The sequence below is a fragment of the Vigna umbellata genome, chromosome 2 (assembly GCF_029865625.1).
Source record: "Vigna umbellata cultivar VRB3 chromosome 2, Vumbellata_1.0, whole genome shotgun sequence".
Taxonomy (NCBI): domain Eukaryota; kingdom Viridiplantae; phylum Streptophyta; class Magnoliopsida; order Fabales; family Fabaceae; genus Vigna; species Vigna umbellata.
Genome location: NC_142166.1, coordinates 11616890 through 11635307, shown reverse-complemented (window position 1 = coordinate 11635307; position 18418 = coordinate 11616890). Strand labels below are relative to the sequence as shown.

The 18418-nt window shown below is 34.1% G+C and overlaps 1 protein-coding gene across 1 annotated transcript; it reads left to right on the top strand.

Annotated features, from left to right (window-relative positions):
- The first annotated feature begins 12039 nt into the window (after positions 1–12039).
- LOC124845385 (transcription factor TCP15-like) lies at positions 12040–13870 on the top strand. Its single transcript, XM_047322474.2, has one exon. It carries the CDS (start codon positions 12383–12385, stop codon positions 13550–13552), a length of 1170 nt encoding a protein of 389 aa, XP_047178430.1. The 5' UTR covers positions 12040–12382; the 3' UTR covers positions 13553–13870.
- The last annotated feature ends 4548 nt before the right edge of the window (positions 13871–18418 follow it).

Below are 18418 nucleotides of genomic sequence, written 5' to 3'. Positions count from 1 at the left end.
AAAGCAAATTTATTTTCATAGGATAAATTAAATTAGAGAACACAGAGAGAGATCCAGTAACTGAAATACTGAAATAGTTTCATTCTCTGTACGATTAATCAGAATTAATGTATGATTCCATTTCTAGGATCATCACAACTCAATTCAACAGACAATAAAATATAAAAAATAAAGAGGAACTGTACAGAGAATTTGATGATGAATCGGTAATGGCTAGAATAGAAATCCTGTGCGAAGCGGTTGCTGGTAATCTCGATTACCGGCGACGTCATTTTCTTCGTGTATTGATGGCAGAGAATATTTGATGAGAACTGATGGTACTTCTGGTGGATCGTGAGAGGTGACGAACGAGTGACGTCGCGACTCGGGAGGACCGGCAATGATCTTGATGTCGTAGCTGCGGGGGCCTCTATGTAGCAGTGGTGTTTTAGGTGGGTGGTGGTTTCTGATTTGGATCTTACTGGAGACGAAGTAAAGAGAGGGTAGAAAAGTCATAGATTTATTATGCAACGGTGGAAAAGAAAGCTGATAAAGGGGAGAAGAGAGGAGAGAAGCAAGAGAAAAGTAGGCTCATATGAAGTTTATTAATTCTGGAAAGAGATACAGAAAAAGAAATATATGGGAAAGGAAACTAAAACAGAATAACAGAAACTAAACAGAATAACAGAAACTACAAGCCTAACATTAAACTAAGCAGTGTAGGTTAGTGAGATCGAACGGTGTAATGAATCAACACAATCGAGCGGTTCAGATCAGTGATACCGAACGGTGTAATGAATCAATACAAGAGCGATCGACACAATACAAGAGCGATCAACACAACAATATAATCGAACAGTGTAATGAATCAACACAATCGAGCGGTTCAGGTCAGAGATACCGAACGATGCATTGAATCAATACAAGAGCGATCGATACAATACAAGAATGATCGGCACAATAGTATAACCGAACGATATATCTGTTATCAACCCCCCTCAAACTGGGCGTAAATATTTTGAAGACCCAGCTTGGAACGCAAAAGTTGAAAAGCAGGAGGGGGTAAAGGTTTAGTTAATATGTCAGCTATCTGCATGGTTGTGGATATAGGAAGTCTTTTGATCAATCCCGCAACAACCTATTCACGAACAAGGTGACAGTCAATATCAATATGCTTTGTGTGTTCATGAGAAACTTGATTAGAAGCGATTTGTATTGCAGATTGATTGTCACAGTAGACAAGAGCAGCAGAAATGTAAGGAACGTGTAGATCATGAAGCAAGTAAGTGAGCCATTGGAGTTCACACACTGTGCTGGCTAGCGAGCGGTATTCAGCCTCAGAAGAGCTACGAGAAACGGTCGGTTGTTTCTTGGAGCGCCATGAAATGAGTGAACTTCCGAGGTAGACAGCGAATCCAGTGACAAATCAGCGAGTATCGGGACAAGTGGGCCAATCAGAGTCACAGAAAGCTTTTAGCTGAATGGTAGAATTGTGTGGGAGAAAAATGCCAGCACCAGATGTACGTTTGAGATATCGTAAAATACGAGTAGTAGCTTGTTGATGAGCAGATGTTGGAGCAGACATGAACTAACTGAGGTGATTGACAGCTGTGAGAAATAAAGAAGATTGGGAGAAAATATCCCTAGTGTCTTTTGCATACACATAGGGTAGTTTATTTATAATGTAAGATATGGGCCAATGCCCTTAATACAGAATGGACTGAGCCCAATTAACAGAAACACACATATTAACATCTAACACTCCTCTTCAAGCTGGAGCATATAAATCATATGTTCCAAGCTTGTTACAAAGATAATCAATTCTAGGTCCTCGTAAGGACTTAGTGAATATGTCTGCCAACTGGTTGCTTGAGTTAACGAATTCAGTCTTGATATTTCCGGATATGATTTTTTCTCGAATAAAATGACAATCAACTTCAATGTGCTTGGTTCTCTCATGGAAGACAGGGTTAGAGCTAATATGGAGAGCAGCTTGATTATCACATATAAGAGTCATGTGAGTGAGATCTCCAAATTTCAATTCACTAAGTAATTGTTTAAGCCACACAAGCTCGCAAGTAGTTGATGCCATAGCTCTATATTTTGCTTCTGCGCTGGACCTTGCCACAACACTTTGCTTCTTAGTTTTCCAAGATATCAGGTTGCCACCAATAGAGACACAATATCCAAAAGTAGACCTCCTATCAAAAGGGGAACCAGCACAATCAACATCTGAATAGCAAACGATTTTTGTATCGTTGTTAGGACCATATAGCAAACCTTTTCCAGGTGATCCTTTAATATACTTCAGTATGCGAACAACTGCATCCCAATGGTCTTCACATGGGGAGTTTAGGAATTGACTCACCACGCTAACTACGAAGGAAATGTCAGGACTTGTAACAGTAAGATAGTTTAATTTACCAATTAATCTTCTGTACCGTTCAGGATCTGAGAAAGGCTCCTCTTGATTTGGTAGGAGTTTGATGTTAGGATCCATAGGTGTCTCAACAAATTTAGAGTTCATTAACCCTATTTCCTCCAAGATGTCTAACTCATACTTCCTCTGAGATATGACAATATCGGTGTTGGATTGTGCTACTTCAATACCCAAAAAGTACCGGAGTTCGCCAAGATCTTTGGTTTGAAAATGATGACATAGGTGTTGTTTCATCTGAGAGATGCCAAGATAGTCGCTTCCTGTGAGAACAATATCATCGACATACACTATTAAGTAGATACATCCAGCACTTGAGTGGCGATAGAACACTGAATGATACGCTTCACTGCGAGACATACCAAATTGTTGAACAACACAGTTGAATTTACCAAACCAGGCCCAAGGAGACTGTTTTAGGCAATATAAGGATTTGCGAAGACGACACACCAATCCAGATGACTCCCCTTGAGCAACAAAGCCAGGCGGTCGCTCCATATAAATTTCTTCATGCAAATCACCATTAAAGAAAGCTTTTTTGACATCAAGTTGGTGAAGAGGCCATTGGCGAAGAGCGGCCATGGCAATGAATAGGCGAATAGAGGTCATTTTTGCCACTGGAGAAAAAGTATCACCATAACCAAACCAAAAATCTGTGTGTAGCCTTTGGCAACCAGTCGAGTTTTCAGACGATCAATAGTGCCATCAGGGCCAACCTTGATAGCATACACCCACCTGCAACCAACAACAGACTTTCCATATGGTAATTGGACAAGCTCCCAAGTTCCACTTTTCTGTAAAGCACTTAATTCATCCAACATAGCTTGACGCCAGCCAGGATGAGTTAAGGCATTACCCACAGACTTGGGAATTGAAACAGATGAAATGGAGGAGAGACATGTATAAAAAAATGGAGATAGTCTGTGGTAACTAAGAACAGTATAATGAGGGGAAGGGTTACGGGTAGAGCGTATACCTTTACAGAGGCAGATCAGACTCATTTGCTGGAGCTGGAGGAGACATAGGAGGCGACACTAGAAGTGAGTCATGAGGGAGACAATTGCGGCGACTATAAACCTGAAGGGGTGGTGGTGAAGGACGATCCTGTGGTGAATGAGAGTCTAAAGAAGGAGGAGACAAAATGGGTGGAGCATCACCAGGAGGATCACAAAAATTAGGAATATCAACAGTAGCAGGTGGAGGTACAAAACTAGAAGATAGATGTGAAAAGTAAAAAGAAGATTCATCAAAAGTGACATCAGCAGAGATAAAATGACGATTGAGGGAAGGGGAAAAACACTTATAACCCTTTTGTGACCGTGGAAATCCTAAGAAGACACATTTGTGAGACCTAAGGGATAACTTATCAAGACCAGGACTAAAATCATGAACAAAACATGTAGACCCAAAAACTCTAAGAGGTAATGGATGTAGAGGGTCTTGAGGAAATAAGATAGAATGAGGGATTTTGTTATCTAGGACGGAAGATGGCATGCGGTTTATAAGATAACATGCCGTGAGAACTGCATCACCCCAAAAACGTGAGGGTACTTGACCATGAATTAGAAGAGTACGAGTTGTTTCAATAAGGTGTCTATTCTTGCGCTCAGCCACCCCATTTTGTTGAGGGGTATAAGCACATGAGGTTTGGTGAAGAATGCCATGAGAAGCCATAAAATGTTTAAACGGTTGAGAAAGGTATTCACGACCATTATCACTGCGTAAATTTCGAATAGAAACCCCAAACTGTTTTTATTTCATTGAAAAATGATTGGAAAATAGGAAACAACTCAGAACGATTCTTCATTAAAAACAACCAAGTACATCTAGAATAGTCATTAATAAAAGTAACAAAATACTGAAAACCTAAAGTGGACTTAACACGACTAGGTCCCCAAATGTCAGAATGAACCAATGAAAAGGGGGACGACGCCCGTTGTGAGACACTACGAGGAAAGGAACTACAAGTATGCTTTCCTAACTGACAAGACTCACACGACAAACTTGATAATTTTGACAACCTCGGGACAAGTTGTTGTAGTTTGGCAAGACTAGGATGACCTAACTAAGCATGAAGAAGGGATGGTGACTCCATGATTACGCCAACATGTGGAGAAGGGCGGAGATGGTATAGGCCATGAGACTCACATCCTGTGCCAATCATGTGTTTCGAACTCCAGTCCTGCAACCAAACAGAATCTTTAGTAAATGAAATAACACAATTAAGGGTACGAGTTAGACGACTTATGGACAATAAGTTGAAGGGAGACCCAGGAACATAAAGTACATGATCAGAGATACCGAACGATGCATTGAATCAATACAAGAGCTATCAACACAATACAATAGCGATCGACACAACAGTATAACCGAACGATATATCTGTTATCAAAAAGCGCAATTTCCCTTCGCACGATGAAGGCGTTTACTCCAAATCGGAACCCTAACGATATCGGCAACGGTGTCATACGGTAACTTCTAGTGGGATAACTATGGAGGAGACGAGAGCTCATACGTTGGAGAAGAGGAAGAAGTCGATGTTTCTGGTGACGTCGCCAAGCGCCGAGGCGGCGAGAGCGGGAACTGCAGCGACTGCGATGGGCTGGGTTATTCTTCACTCTCCAAACTTGCGACGAAGCACCCAACCCTAACTCCGGCGAACAGGAGGGGGTAGTCGCCAGCGAGTTTGGTTGAGTGATGGAAAACGAGGTTTGTAGCGACTGTGTTTATTAGAAAGTGGTTTTTTAAGCCTAACTCAACCCCACAAAACCAGCTTGTGCCAACGGCCCGGATGGAAACAGAAATATCCACTTGGAACTCGTTATGATAGACTCTAACCATGGTTATGATACCATATTATTACAAGCCCACAAAACCGGCTTGTAAGATGAGATTTGTATCTCACTTATATATTATAAATTGACCTTATCTCTAATCGATGTGAGACTTCCAATAATGTTACCGATGATGATCGCCGCCGATGATGCCACCGGCGAGTATGGTGATAGGTGAATCCAGCGGGGTTGACCATGGTTGCACGAAGATGGTGTTGTGCGCAAAGTTGTGAAGATTATGGATTCTTTGTCTTAAAAAAATGTTTTAGAATTAAAGAGTAAAATAAAAATAGTAAGGAATAAAAATAATATAATAATTCAGAAACTGGGTATAGGCCCAGCCCGACCCAGCTTTCTTTCTTAGACCCTTTTTTTTCTACTATTTCACTCTTGCTTTATTTTGGTTAGATTGCTATCCGCATCTCACACTTAATTAATGTACCATAAGGTTATCGGTCTTGATATGTATTTGCATTAATGTACTCCTATTTTTCTTTATATTTTAGACTGGATTTCTTTTGTTTTAACCCTTGTTTTAATTCGCATACTCTCACCTTTTTAAAATAATATTTGGCACCCATATTTTCAGACATACACTCATATTCTCACTTTAATACAAAACTGCAAATTACAATTTTTTTAAAATTATTAGTTATCCTTAAATCTAGGACTTAACAATAATTAAAGTTTTCATTCATTTTAAATTTAAAAACTTTGATTATCATATTACTTTTGAACTTATCTGATAATTAAAATTTTTATATATTTTTAAAAGTTATTGATTATTATGTAAGTTATTGATCATTATGCTATTTTTTGAATTTGTTTGATAATTAAAATTTTATTTCTAATAAAAAATTAAATGTTATTTTAAGTCTCAAACAATTAATTTTTTTTTATAATTTTAAAAATTATTCAGATCAAATTTTAAATTTGCTTGATAATTAATTTTTTTTATTAAGTTGAATATCAGATTCACTTGATAAACAAATAGTATTAAAATTTAAAAACAAAAATTCTCAACCAACAAATAGTTTTTTTAAAATTACATGATACATTATTTCTAATATTTAATGAGAATAAGTAGAAGCGAATAGTCCTAGGAAGTTTCATCTAAACAAAAAATTATATTTCTCAAATAGTTAAAAAAAAAAAAAAACTACGTAATATCTCATTTTATCGTAAAGGTAAGCTCAAACCTTATCAGGTCTAAATAAAAATTTCAAAAATAGTTTCCTTATTGTCTCGTATTTTCTTGTTTTGTTTTATTTTGGGAGAAAACAAATATTTTATAAATTATATTAATTTTATACACTTAATTAAAAGAAACAGTTTTAGAAGATGTGTTAATACTTCTCTTACGTTTTAGAACATGTGTTAATACTTATTCATATTAATAAGACCATATTGTTTTAGATTATTTCATATGGTTTTTCTTAATAAACTATACTGTAATTATTTTTTATAAGATTTTTTATATATTATATTGATAGAGGGTAGGCTGTCTTCTTCAGTATGACATACATAAGATGAAGGCATGTGGTCGCATAAAAGGCAGCAATGCATGGCTAATATGAACATGGTCCACGATGCCCTTCTGGACACGACACAAAATATGCTACATTTTTACTCCACTCTTTCACGCCTTATCCATAATATTAAACACTCTTCACTTCACTCAATCTCCATCTATACCCTTCTTCTCACACACACACACACACACAAACAAAATTTAATGTTTCCTTCTAATGATGAAGGTCATACCAAGATAAATAAACAAATCTCCTCATTCCTTTAATTATACTTTATAAACAAGTTATATACAATTTAAATCTAATTCATCTTCATTAAAAAATATATAAAAGAAGAAATGTTCCATATAGTATAAATTTTGTAGTTGAAATAAGATTTTAAAATAGACATGTTTTAATTGTAACATATGGGTGTTTTTTTTTGGTTGTTTGAAATTAAATTTGATTTTGACAATCGAAATTTAGTTGTGAATTTGAGTCGTTATCAGAGCGTTTAGTTTTTTGTGAAGTTGTGTGTATGCAATTCTTGGCATGTAATTTGGCGACAACAACTTTTACGTTTGTGGGGTAAAAAGCTGAGGAATCTCACGTGGGCACTTCGTATTTTGGACACTAATTTCAAATTTCTAATTTATTGCTCAAATAAAAACAAAACAAAACTAAAACTCATAATTTCTATTATATTAAGTCAATCGTTTTGGTATTACGATCAACTCACACTTACAGTTACAGTAATGGGATGCTTTAAGTCTTTCAATTTTTTAATCGTTAATTTCATTGGGTCAAACAAAGTGATTACATAATGACAAATTAAAGTAAAAAGTAGATTATACATCCCTGTTAATTGGATTTAGCATTGAATTATCATGCTTCTTTACTTTTCCACTTATCTCACAATAAATTAATCATTCATTACATGCAATCCAAAATTGACCTAATTTCTGTTATTTGTCGTTTTTCGTGATTGCATTTCTTCCATTTTTCTAAAATTCCATCTCTCATCATAGACCTTTCCATAAAAATATTTTTCCACACACCTTTCTGGTATACGTACTCTCCTTTCAAATATAAGATAAATATAAAAAACTAATTTAAAATTTTAAGTTGATTTAATTTAATTATGTTTTTAAGATATTAAATATGTTTATTTTTCTTTTCTTGTAAAGTAAAAATTAGGATGTGAAGGAATCCAAGTGTAAAAGCATAGTAACCACCAAAAAGTGTAACATTTGTTACTTTAACTAATAGGGAAAAAGGAAAATTTTGGATACATTATGCATGTCACAAACTCCAAGTGTCACTTTAATATTTTTCTGCAGCTGGTTTTCTGGTCAATATAGCAAGTAACTAAGAAAGGCTGTTCATAAATGCAAAGAAAACGATATCACTGCGTGTGGTCCTAATTAAGGAGAAGAATAAGTTGATGAGTTGATATACGAGTTCTTCATGTATGTCATCTATCTTAAATCTTAAGCATGGTGATATTTATAATATATTTTACACTATAATCATTCTGAGTTGGAATATTTTACATTAAAATGTTAATCGTAATTATAAACACCACTACACACAAAAGAAAAGAAATTGTTGGGATTCAATGTGTTGTCTCATTTCCAACAACGAAACATAACATCGTGGCCAACTTTTCCAGCATCAAAAGCTGTATCTTGGAAGTGTTTTTCTCATCCCAAATCCAAATTACAGTAAATCATTAATTTTCCAATTAAGATTTTTTTAATCTTCCACCCAAAGTTATGTTGAATGAAGTTTAACACAATTTTGTAATGTAAAACCTTACTTGAACCCACCCGGCTATAACAAAGAACAACAAGCACATTACTTTTTTCTTAAATTATTCTTGGTTGAGAGTATATTCCTTAAAAGCCTCAAATTTAAGTACAACACTTTTGGTGAAATTTTGCAACTCCACAACTTCTTGAAAACTTCTTCATGTTGTTGGCGAAATTTTCAGTTTAATTGAGATTCTTCCAAGGATTTTTAGTTGATGATGCATTGATAAGGAAGATCTTAAATAAATTCTTGTAGAATAGAGTTTATTTAGTTGTAAATTTTAAAAACTTAGAGATTTAATTTTAACTTTCTTTTACTTGTAAAATAGGTGTAAATAGTAATTTTTTTTAATATGGACAATTAAAGCCAAAAAACTAGGAGGTGTGGACATTAAAGGATTAAGAAGCAAGTAGCAAATTGAAGTCATTAACAATCAAATGTATCCCCCTTAATTTTTTATCAAGCATGAAAGTCAAAGCTAAAAAAATAGTGTAAATAATATGCTAGGCATGACATGTATGAATGAAGGATGGAAAGTGTAACTCAAGCGTGAGAATTTTAAAATTAAAATGTATAGTTTAGATTTCATCCACAAATAAAACCTTTATATTCTACATTTGTATTTCATGTTAGGTACATAAGAATGTCATTCAGGAAGTGATCTTAAGCTATAAATAAACTTCTCATTGTAAAAAAAAATCTCTTGATATATTTGAATGAGAGAGTGATTTCTAAAACATATTTAGATCTCTTTGAAAGGAGTGAGTTATTTTCTCACTTGAGTCTTATATTAGGTCCTTGGATCAAGTTGTCACTCTCTCATATAAGTTATGTTGGAGTTATAGAGTACTTCATCAAGACTTATGTTGGAGCTTTTCCGAATGGCATGGTATCATCTCTCCTTTTTTTCCTTTTCATTCCTTTTATTATTACTATTGATCTTGCTTCTCACATTTTTTTCTTTTTCTTTTTCCTTTTGTTTCATGTTCGTCTTATTATCTCATAAACAAACTTTAAGAGTTAAATAATCCTATAAATTATTGTTTTATCTTCTTATTATGAGTTTCTAACATGAATTAGCTTGAAGAAATTATGAATTTTAGAGTACAAACTTGAAACTCAAAGATGTTTATCATTGAACATTTGTTTAATCCATAAGATTTAAATAAGTGTCCCGAACTTATGTACAATATTGTTTGTTAATTCATTTTGAGTTGACAAATTAATTATAAGATTCTGATGTCTTAAACTTATTTCTTAAAACTTAAAAGTGATTTTGAATTCAGATATTAATTATCTTGATGGAATAGTTTGCAATATCAACACTTTTTTTTGTGATTTATTGTGTTTTTCAAAATTCTTAAGTTTTTATTCTTGATAAGTTTGTATCCTTCATCGTCTTAAGTATCTTCTTCAGGGTGTATTGAATTTGTCCTCTTTCATTTGATGCTTAGATTCAATACAATTTTTTAAAAATTTTACTTTAGCTGTTTTAAATATTGAGTGATTTGAGGGAAAGATTTTCTACCTTCACTAGAGGTATACACTTAAATAGTGATTGTTTCGAGTGTGAGATCGAGTCACTAATACATGCACAATTTTTCTTGGGATGTCGTCCGGTATTTGCTCTTCCAGTCCTTCTCTTCTCTTCATCGTCCGAGGTATATCTGTCAAAGATAATCTGATGCTTAAGTCAAATTAATTGTCCGTACGGAAGTTTAGTGCAATGGTAATAAATGTTCAGCAAATGCAATCACATATATCTTACATTCGATCTATATTTATAGATTTCGTTATGGGCTTGAGATTAGTGAAACCTTACTCATGGTCTAATCTCAGTCCAATACCTCTAATTACTATTTACCTTATAATCTTTGCAGGAAAATTTGTTTATCAACTAAGGCCAGAGATCAATACTTTACACCGTCCGGGCCATAGAATACAGTGATATTTAATTGTTTTACTAACTTTATTTTAGATTGTTATTTTTTGTTTGTTTTTATAAAAAAAATGCCAAGAACATCAAGATCAATACTGAGAGCACATATAACGATGGAATTATAAGTTTCCAAATGTAAAGAAGGGGAACGAGATGAATAATCCAAGCTATATTATGAAAAGATTGATTAAACTTGAAACGAAAAGTAAAAATGAAAGAATAAGAAACTAAAGAAAAATCTAGAATACATTCGTAATATGGAAGTCAAAATGAAAAAGAAACGAGAGAATGAAACATTTCCATTCAAGACCACAATGAGAGTATGAAACTCTTATTCATTGGTTATGATTTTGAATAGCTTCTTCAAGTGCCCAGTCTTATTGCACTTGTCCTTGAATTTCATTCTATGTTTGGCATACTCATTTTCCTATTCTTACCTTAATCTTTCTGAAAATTATTCTTGTTACTTATCAATGTCACAAGCTTCCTTAAACTATCCATGGAATTTTTCTTATCAAATCTTTCTTGTGTTGATAGATCCTATAACTTGCTTGAAAGAGGTGCTTTCTTGTATTATTTAATGATGCGAAGGAGTGGATAGATGCTCCAAATATAATGACGATACTTGCAGTAAATACGTAGCGGATAATATCAATTAGATACATTGGTGTTTGAAATCATTAAGGTAAGCCTCAAGATTTTCAGTCGAGGGTAAAACAGTAAATAAAGACTAACAACAAGCGCATATATTGATTATAATTTTTGGAAGAAAGCTCGATTGTCCTATATCATTTATCTTACATCCATTTTATGTCACAGAAAAAGAGCCTCTGAGCTCTCCTTTTCTCCCATCATGATCAAGAAATTTAATATTTAATAAAAAGTACAAAGAGATCGGGCGTAAAAAAAAGGTTGATTATGTGGAGATATATTGTGGAAGTCAGAGAGTGTATTAATAATTATTATGGTATTTTTGAAGGCTTGGTGAGAAGTTAAAAAGTAAAAAAAATAGAGAAAAGGGGTATTATGTAAAGATATAGATGGAATGAAATGGGTTGGTCTAAAAAGCAAACGAATGAATGGCCTAGGTGGGAAAGTAACAGAGAAGAGAAGAGAGGTTTAAGAGTGAGAGTTGGAGATGAATGAGGAAATTGAATTGAGAAATGAGAGAGCCCTTGTTTTTAGGGGCAAAGGCTCATTGAGGAATCCCAAAGTTCCCCAACAAAGGTGCAGAACAAAAGGCAAAGGCCAAAGGCAAAACGAAATGATTACTTGAATGAGAAGGGACCCACAGGATAATCTTTCCTTTCCAGGTCTTTCAATTTTTTGACTTGGGATTGGGACCCACCACGCCCTCCATTGTCTTTATGGATTGAATGATAAAAAAGAGCACCTCACGTGGACTCTGAACCAAAGACTCTGTCCAACCACAATAAAAAGGGCAACTCCCTCTCTTCAATCACAAAATTCAAAACCAAAAACATTTTTCCACGTTCACCATTCACACCATTTCAAAATCCTAACAAAAACATTTTCATTTCATTTCATTTCATTTATTTTATAGGCTTATACAATTCAAAACCCAAAGCAATTTTCTTTTCTCAGAAAAATCATGCTTTTTAAAGCTCACCCATATAATTCCCACTCATTATCTTTGTTGCTTAAAGCCCTCTCCCACTCTCTTTTCTTCTCTCTCTCTCTCTCTCTCTCTCTCTCTCTCTCTCTCTCTGAAATCACACCAAAGCAAATTCCTTCCCTTGCTCCAAAAAAGAAAACAAAGAAACCTAGACAACATTAAACCATAAACTCACCGATCCCACTCTGTCCGATAAAACACGACTACCATATACAATAACCTTCCCATGCGATCATGGAGGGCGGTGATGATTTCCACCACCACCACCACCACCATCACCACCACCAACAACATCAACACCGACAAAACTTCCCATTCCAACTCCTCGAGAAGAAAGAAGACCAAGACCCCTCTTCCTGCTCCACTTCCTCCCCATACCCTTCCCTAGCCATCTCGGCCGAACCCTCCACCTCCAACTCCACCCGATCCAACAACACCACCACCACCACCCTCCTCCCCACACCCTCCGAAGCCTCCCCCAAAAAGCCACCACCCAAAAGAACCTCCACCAAAGACCGCCACACCAAAGTCGACGGCCGCGGTCGTCGAATTCGAATGCCTGCTCTCTGCGCCGCCAGAGTTTTCCAGCTCACGCGGGAGCTCGGACACAAGTCCGACGGCGAGACCATAGAGTGGCTCCTCCAGCAGGCCGAGCCTGCCGTCATCGCCGCCACTGGCACCGGCACCATCCCCGCTAATTTCACGTCCCTTAACATATCTCACCGGAGCTCGGGCTCCTCCATGTCCGTCCCGTCCCAGCTGCGATCCAACTACTTCAATTCAAACTTTTCTCTCCAACCCAGGAGAAGCCTATTCCTTGAAAACACCAATACTTCCACGACGCTCCTCAATTTTCAATCCAACAACCCCATCTCCACTTCCATTTTCCAACCCAAGCACGAATTGCGCGACTCGTCGTCCCTGGACCTGTCCTCGGAGAACAACGAAGAGGGTTTGGGAAGGAAAAGACGACCCTCGGAGCAAGACCTATCCTCGACCATGCAACACCAAGTCGGAAGCTATTTGATGCAATCAAGCTCCTCGGGGACAATTCCGGCGAGTCATGCTCAAATTCCGGCGAATATATGGATGTTGGCGAATTCCAATAGCCAAGGTGTGAGTGGTGAAGCTCCTCTTTGGACGTTCCCCGGTGTGAGTAACAGTGCCTTGTATAGAGGAAACATGTCAAGTGGGTTGCATTTCATGAACTTTCCCACGCCAATGGCACTTTTACCAGGTCAACAATTAGGGTCTTCTGGGATTGGTGGGAACATCAACGAAGGGCATTTGAGCATGCTTTCGGGGCTTAACCCTTACCGGACAGTGATCGGCGTTTCGGAATCTCAGGCAAGTGAGTCACAGTCACATCACGGTGGAAGCGAGGATCGGCATGATGATAACTAACACAAGAGGATGAAATCCACCAACGTGTTCTTGGATGCCTACATGTGTACTGGTTTGATGTTTTAACACAAGGTGACGTGAGGTTTGGTTATTATTGCCCTACGAAATTGAGTTTTGTTTATTTTGAAAGGATAATCATTATCATTATTATTATTTTTTCTATTTCTTTGGTGTGGTTAATATGTTGGAAGAGATGGAAGAGAAGAGAAGAGAAATGGGTTTTTTAGGGTTTGAGAGAGAGAGATGACACTATTTAACAGTTGGATATTATTTGGCTTTATTTCACTACACGATATCTTATCATCATTGTTTGTGCAATTGGCTTTTCTTTTCCTCTCTCCCTTTTTCTCCCGAAAGCCTTTTGATTTGTAATTTTATGCTTTTTATTCTTAGAAGAGAAAGAAAACAACTCACTTGTCCATCATAACATGGCAACTTCAATTAACAACATTTGTGTTTTTCACATGTTGCGTTTTCCTCCTCTCTAGTAAAAGGGATGAAACAGTTTACCAAAGGAAAAAAAGCAACAAACAAGTGTGAGAATGCTTTTGCATTCTAAATCTTCGCCATGAATGGAGATTTAGAGAATGGATGATTAAGAATTTTCAGAGATGGCGGTAGTAGAATGGTGGGGTCTGCAACACCTTATCGGTTCCAGGTGTTGCCTCCATGGTGGGTTCCAGCTTATGTACAAATTTCACTCACTAACACCTCCTTCATTCCTCAATTTCTTTCAGGAACAATGTTAATCTTATGCAAAAATTACTATAATAAGGTAATTATTCAATTTATACTGTACAACTACACCCATAGAGCTATGTGTAAAACATAAAACTAAAGAAATCTCTTCTCATGTTAAAAATAGTATAATGTGACTCAATTATTACATAGAATTAAAATAGAACTTAATTATAAAGTAAATTGAAGTGTAGAAATAATCACAGGAACTTAGCATTTAAAAGAAAATTTGAGAGTATAAATTTAAAACAAACTCATTTTTGTATTTCTTTCTTTAAGTTGTTTTTTTTTTCTTCACTTTTCATGGAGCAGTTGCTGGCATCAGAGTGTTAATTAATGATCCTCTGTGACATGGCCCACCAGTCCATCAACCAGGACCGTCCATTTGGCGGGCCACTCTTTCGATCGCCGCATTGAATGATTGGGTCTGTGTCCACCAAATCGTTTTCTTTTTCAAATGGCTCATCTTTTGATTTAATCTAACTTTTAAATTATTTCTGTTTACTTTAGAACTGACGTCCGAATTATTTTTGGAGATTTAATTCTAAAGTTGCTAAATTATTTTAAAGTACATTTGTAAAGAAGGGTCACATTCACTTCTAAAATTAAAACTCTAGAAGAAAGTTTAATATACCATGTAGAGTTATAATTTCATAGAGATTGATATCATCATATTCATTTTTATTTAATTAAAAGCAGTTTAGAGTGAAAATTAATTATAAAAAACAATTGGGTCTTGATGAAAAAAAAAAAGATATAAAGAGAAAGTACAGAAAAAAAAACTACATGCGGAATCTAGTTGTATGGTCGTACTCTTTCTTGTTATAATAATGATACAGATACTCATGCGTATATCTAATTGATACTCTTTCATTCTTTAATCGATTTATTTAATTTATATATATATATATGAATAAAAAAGAGAAAGAAAAAAGAGAGAGATCGAGATAAAGAAAGAAAAAAAATATGTTGAGTGCAAGTTTAATTGCTTTTGAAAGTAAAACTTGCATTCTCATTTCTAATATTCAACGAGGACATTTCATCAACATCTTCTTCGTATCAAGGGTTCACCTATGTTATTCACACTCCTATTCATCTAAATATTTAATAAAAAAAATCTAAACTATTACTTGTATCGATTAATTTTTATATTTTCTATCAACATTGATACAACTTATTTAGAGTATCTACACATACAAGTCCTAGTCACATGCGAAATACTTTCAAAGATTTAATTCCGAAGTTACAATTATTTTTAAAGTGAATTTGTAAAAATTAAAATTCACTTTTAAAACTAAAATTCTAGTACACGATATAGAATTATAATTCCATAAAAGTTTATATTACATTCATTTTATTTAAATAAGAGTATAATTTAGAGTGGTACCATTGATGAAAAAAAGACTATACAAAGAGAAAATGGGAAAAAACAACAACTATGGGGAATGGTCATACTTTTCATTGTTATTTCTCATATAGTAATGACATAGATACCCATACATATTCCAACGGATAATCCTTCATTTATTTAATTTATAATATATGAATGAAAAAAGAGATTGAAAAAGAAGAAAGAAAGAGAGTAAAAATGTGAGATGGTAAAATATGAAAAGGAGTAAGAGAACTGAAATAAGTGAAAGTAGTCATTCCTTAACAAAAAAGAGAGAAAGTAGGTATGTGATAATAATTATTATTAAGACGCATGAATGTGAATGAACCATTATTCTTTATAGTAAATTAATGAAATTAACTATCAATCTTTATCAATTCATGTTCTGTACAACTCATTATTATTTTCTAACGAAAAATATTATTTAATTAGCTTATTTATCTTAATATTACTATTTTAATCTGTAAAATAGTTTTTATTTAAAGAAACGATCATAAACGACTTAATTTTGTTTTAATTTAAATTTCCTACACTGACAATATATTTAACATTTAATCCCTAATAATATACTTCATGTATAAACTTAAATTAAACGAATTACATAACAAACAATTTTAATATTCGTACTAGGTCAAAGTTATAATAAATAAAAAAATATAAATGCTTTATCATATGCTACAGTAAACGATTTCGTAAAGGGATTTCCGTGACTTCGGGAGTGAGATGGCACAACAAAAAGAGTGAGAGGAATTAATATATTTCTAAATTACTTTTTTTTTAATTCTTTATCCAGTGAAGAAAGAAACATATACAAAGAATAAACTATAAATGTAAAAAAGAAGAAGTAAAATTACATCATCTTGTCATTTATAAATTGTCATAAGATAAATTATTGTTAATAATAATACTTATTTTAAAAACCATATATAAACTAATTTTAAATAGTTAAAAGTATGAATATATATATATATATATATATAATAAGTTAAACAAAAAGGATAATGATTGAGTGAAGATGAGATGAAAAATAATATTGTTTTGAATGTAATAATTTCCCTTTTCACTAAATAACAGGCAGCATGAGTATATGCTGCAACGGAAAATTAGAAAGATAAAGAGGAAACCCTGAAAAGCAGGTTGAGGATATTCACCAGGACATGGGATTCTGGTTTTGCTTTATTTATGAAGATCATAAGAATAATAAGAGATCAAAGGCAGCAGAAAAATAACGTATATATGTATGTATATGTGTAGGTAATTATAATTAATATGAAGATATGATAAATATATATGAAATAAAAAAGATTATTAATTGATGAAAATGGTGAAGGGAAGAAGGTACCTTGGTGATGTTCCAATTATGGGCAGTTGAACAGTAAAGAGATAAAGACAGTGCTTGAAGATGGCTCCCACCTAATGCTAGCTAGAGCTGTAAAAGGGGAATCAGGGAACAACAATTGAAGTTGCTAACGTACGTGTCTACTTTCTCGTATTGCCACTTAATGCATCATATAATACACCTTTCGGATAACAAAAACAACATTATTTAACATGAATCTGCGTTTTATGTTGTCCGAGACATAACTCAGTTCCTATGAGATATGGTATCATGAGAAGTAGGAGGAGATCGCAGAGAAGATACGAGAGAAAATAGTTTCTTGCTTGGTTGCTGCAACGTACTGCAGAAAGTGATCGAAATTGGTTTAGTGTACCGAGAATAATCTGAAGATGTAGATGTTTTTTTTGAAACAGTAGTGTTATTGCGTGCAGCCATAGAGTTGAATATTCCCTTGTTAAGTTTCAAATTGTTAAGATGGGCCCCTTCTTTTCCAGTTTAAACTTGTACAAAATAGGGCAACAAACTAGACAACGCCCATATATATATATATATATATATATATATATATATATATATATATATATATATATATATATATATATATATATATATATATATATATATATATATCCAAAACCATCACACTTTTTCTTATAACATTCTTAATTACTTAAAAATATTTTTTTATTATGCAAATTACAGATCTAAAAATGGAGAAATTAATTTAAAATTTTGTTTTAAAATTTCGAATCCGTTTTTATTCAGTTATTTTTTTTATATGGTTTAATGTCTCAATACGTCCCTATTTTTGTTCAGAATTTGAAATAGGTCCCTTTATTTTTTGGCGTCTCAATTGGGTCCTTATTTTTGTTAATTTGATGCAAATAAATCCTTTCCGTCAATTTCATCAAACGACGTTAATGAATGTGTTACGTGGCCTGAAGACAGTATTGACACGTGTAAGGCCACGTCACACATTCATTAACGCCGTATGATGAAATTGACGGAAAGGATTTATTTGCATCAAATTAACAAAAATAAGGAGCTAATTGAGACACCAAAATATAAAAGGACCTATTTCAAATTCTGAACAAAAATAGGGACCTATTGAGACATTAAACCTTTTTATATTTAGCTTTTAATCAAATGAGCCATATTTTTTTTTAAATGACTCAACGTCATTAAACTGGTGCCTTGTCATCTTTTTCTCGTTTTTTTTTTATCTTTTTAGTGAGCCTATGATATCATAGATGAATAATTAAGTGGATTTGTTTTTTCATATATCATTTGTTTTTAATTTATGTTTATACTTACACTTAAATTTTCAACAATAAAAATATATGTGAAAGTATTATCTAATGTTGAATAGAAGAGAATAAAATTACTCTTTTAACATGGT

What these genes read in the sequence shown, in the direction of transcription:
- LOC124845385 (XM_047322474.2), top strand. Translation starts at nt 12,383, where the DNA reads ATGGAGGGCGGTGATGATTTCCACCACCACCACCACCACCATCACCAC.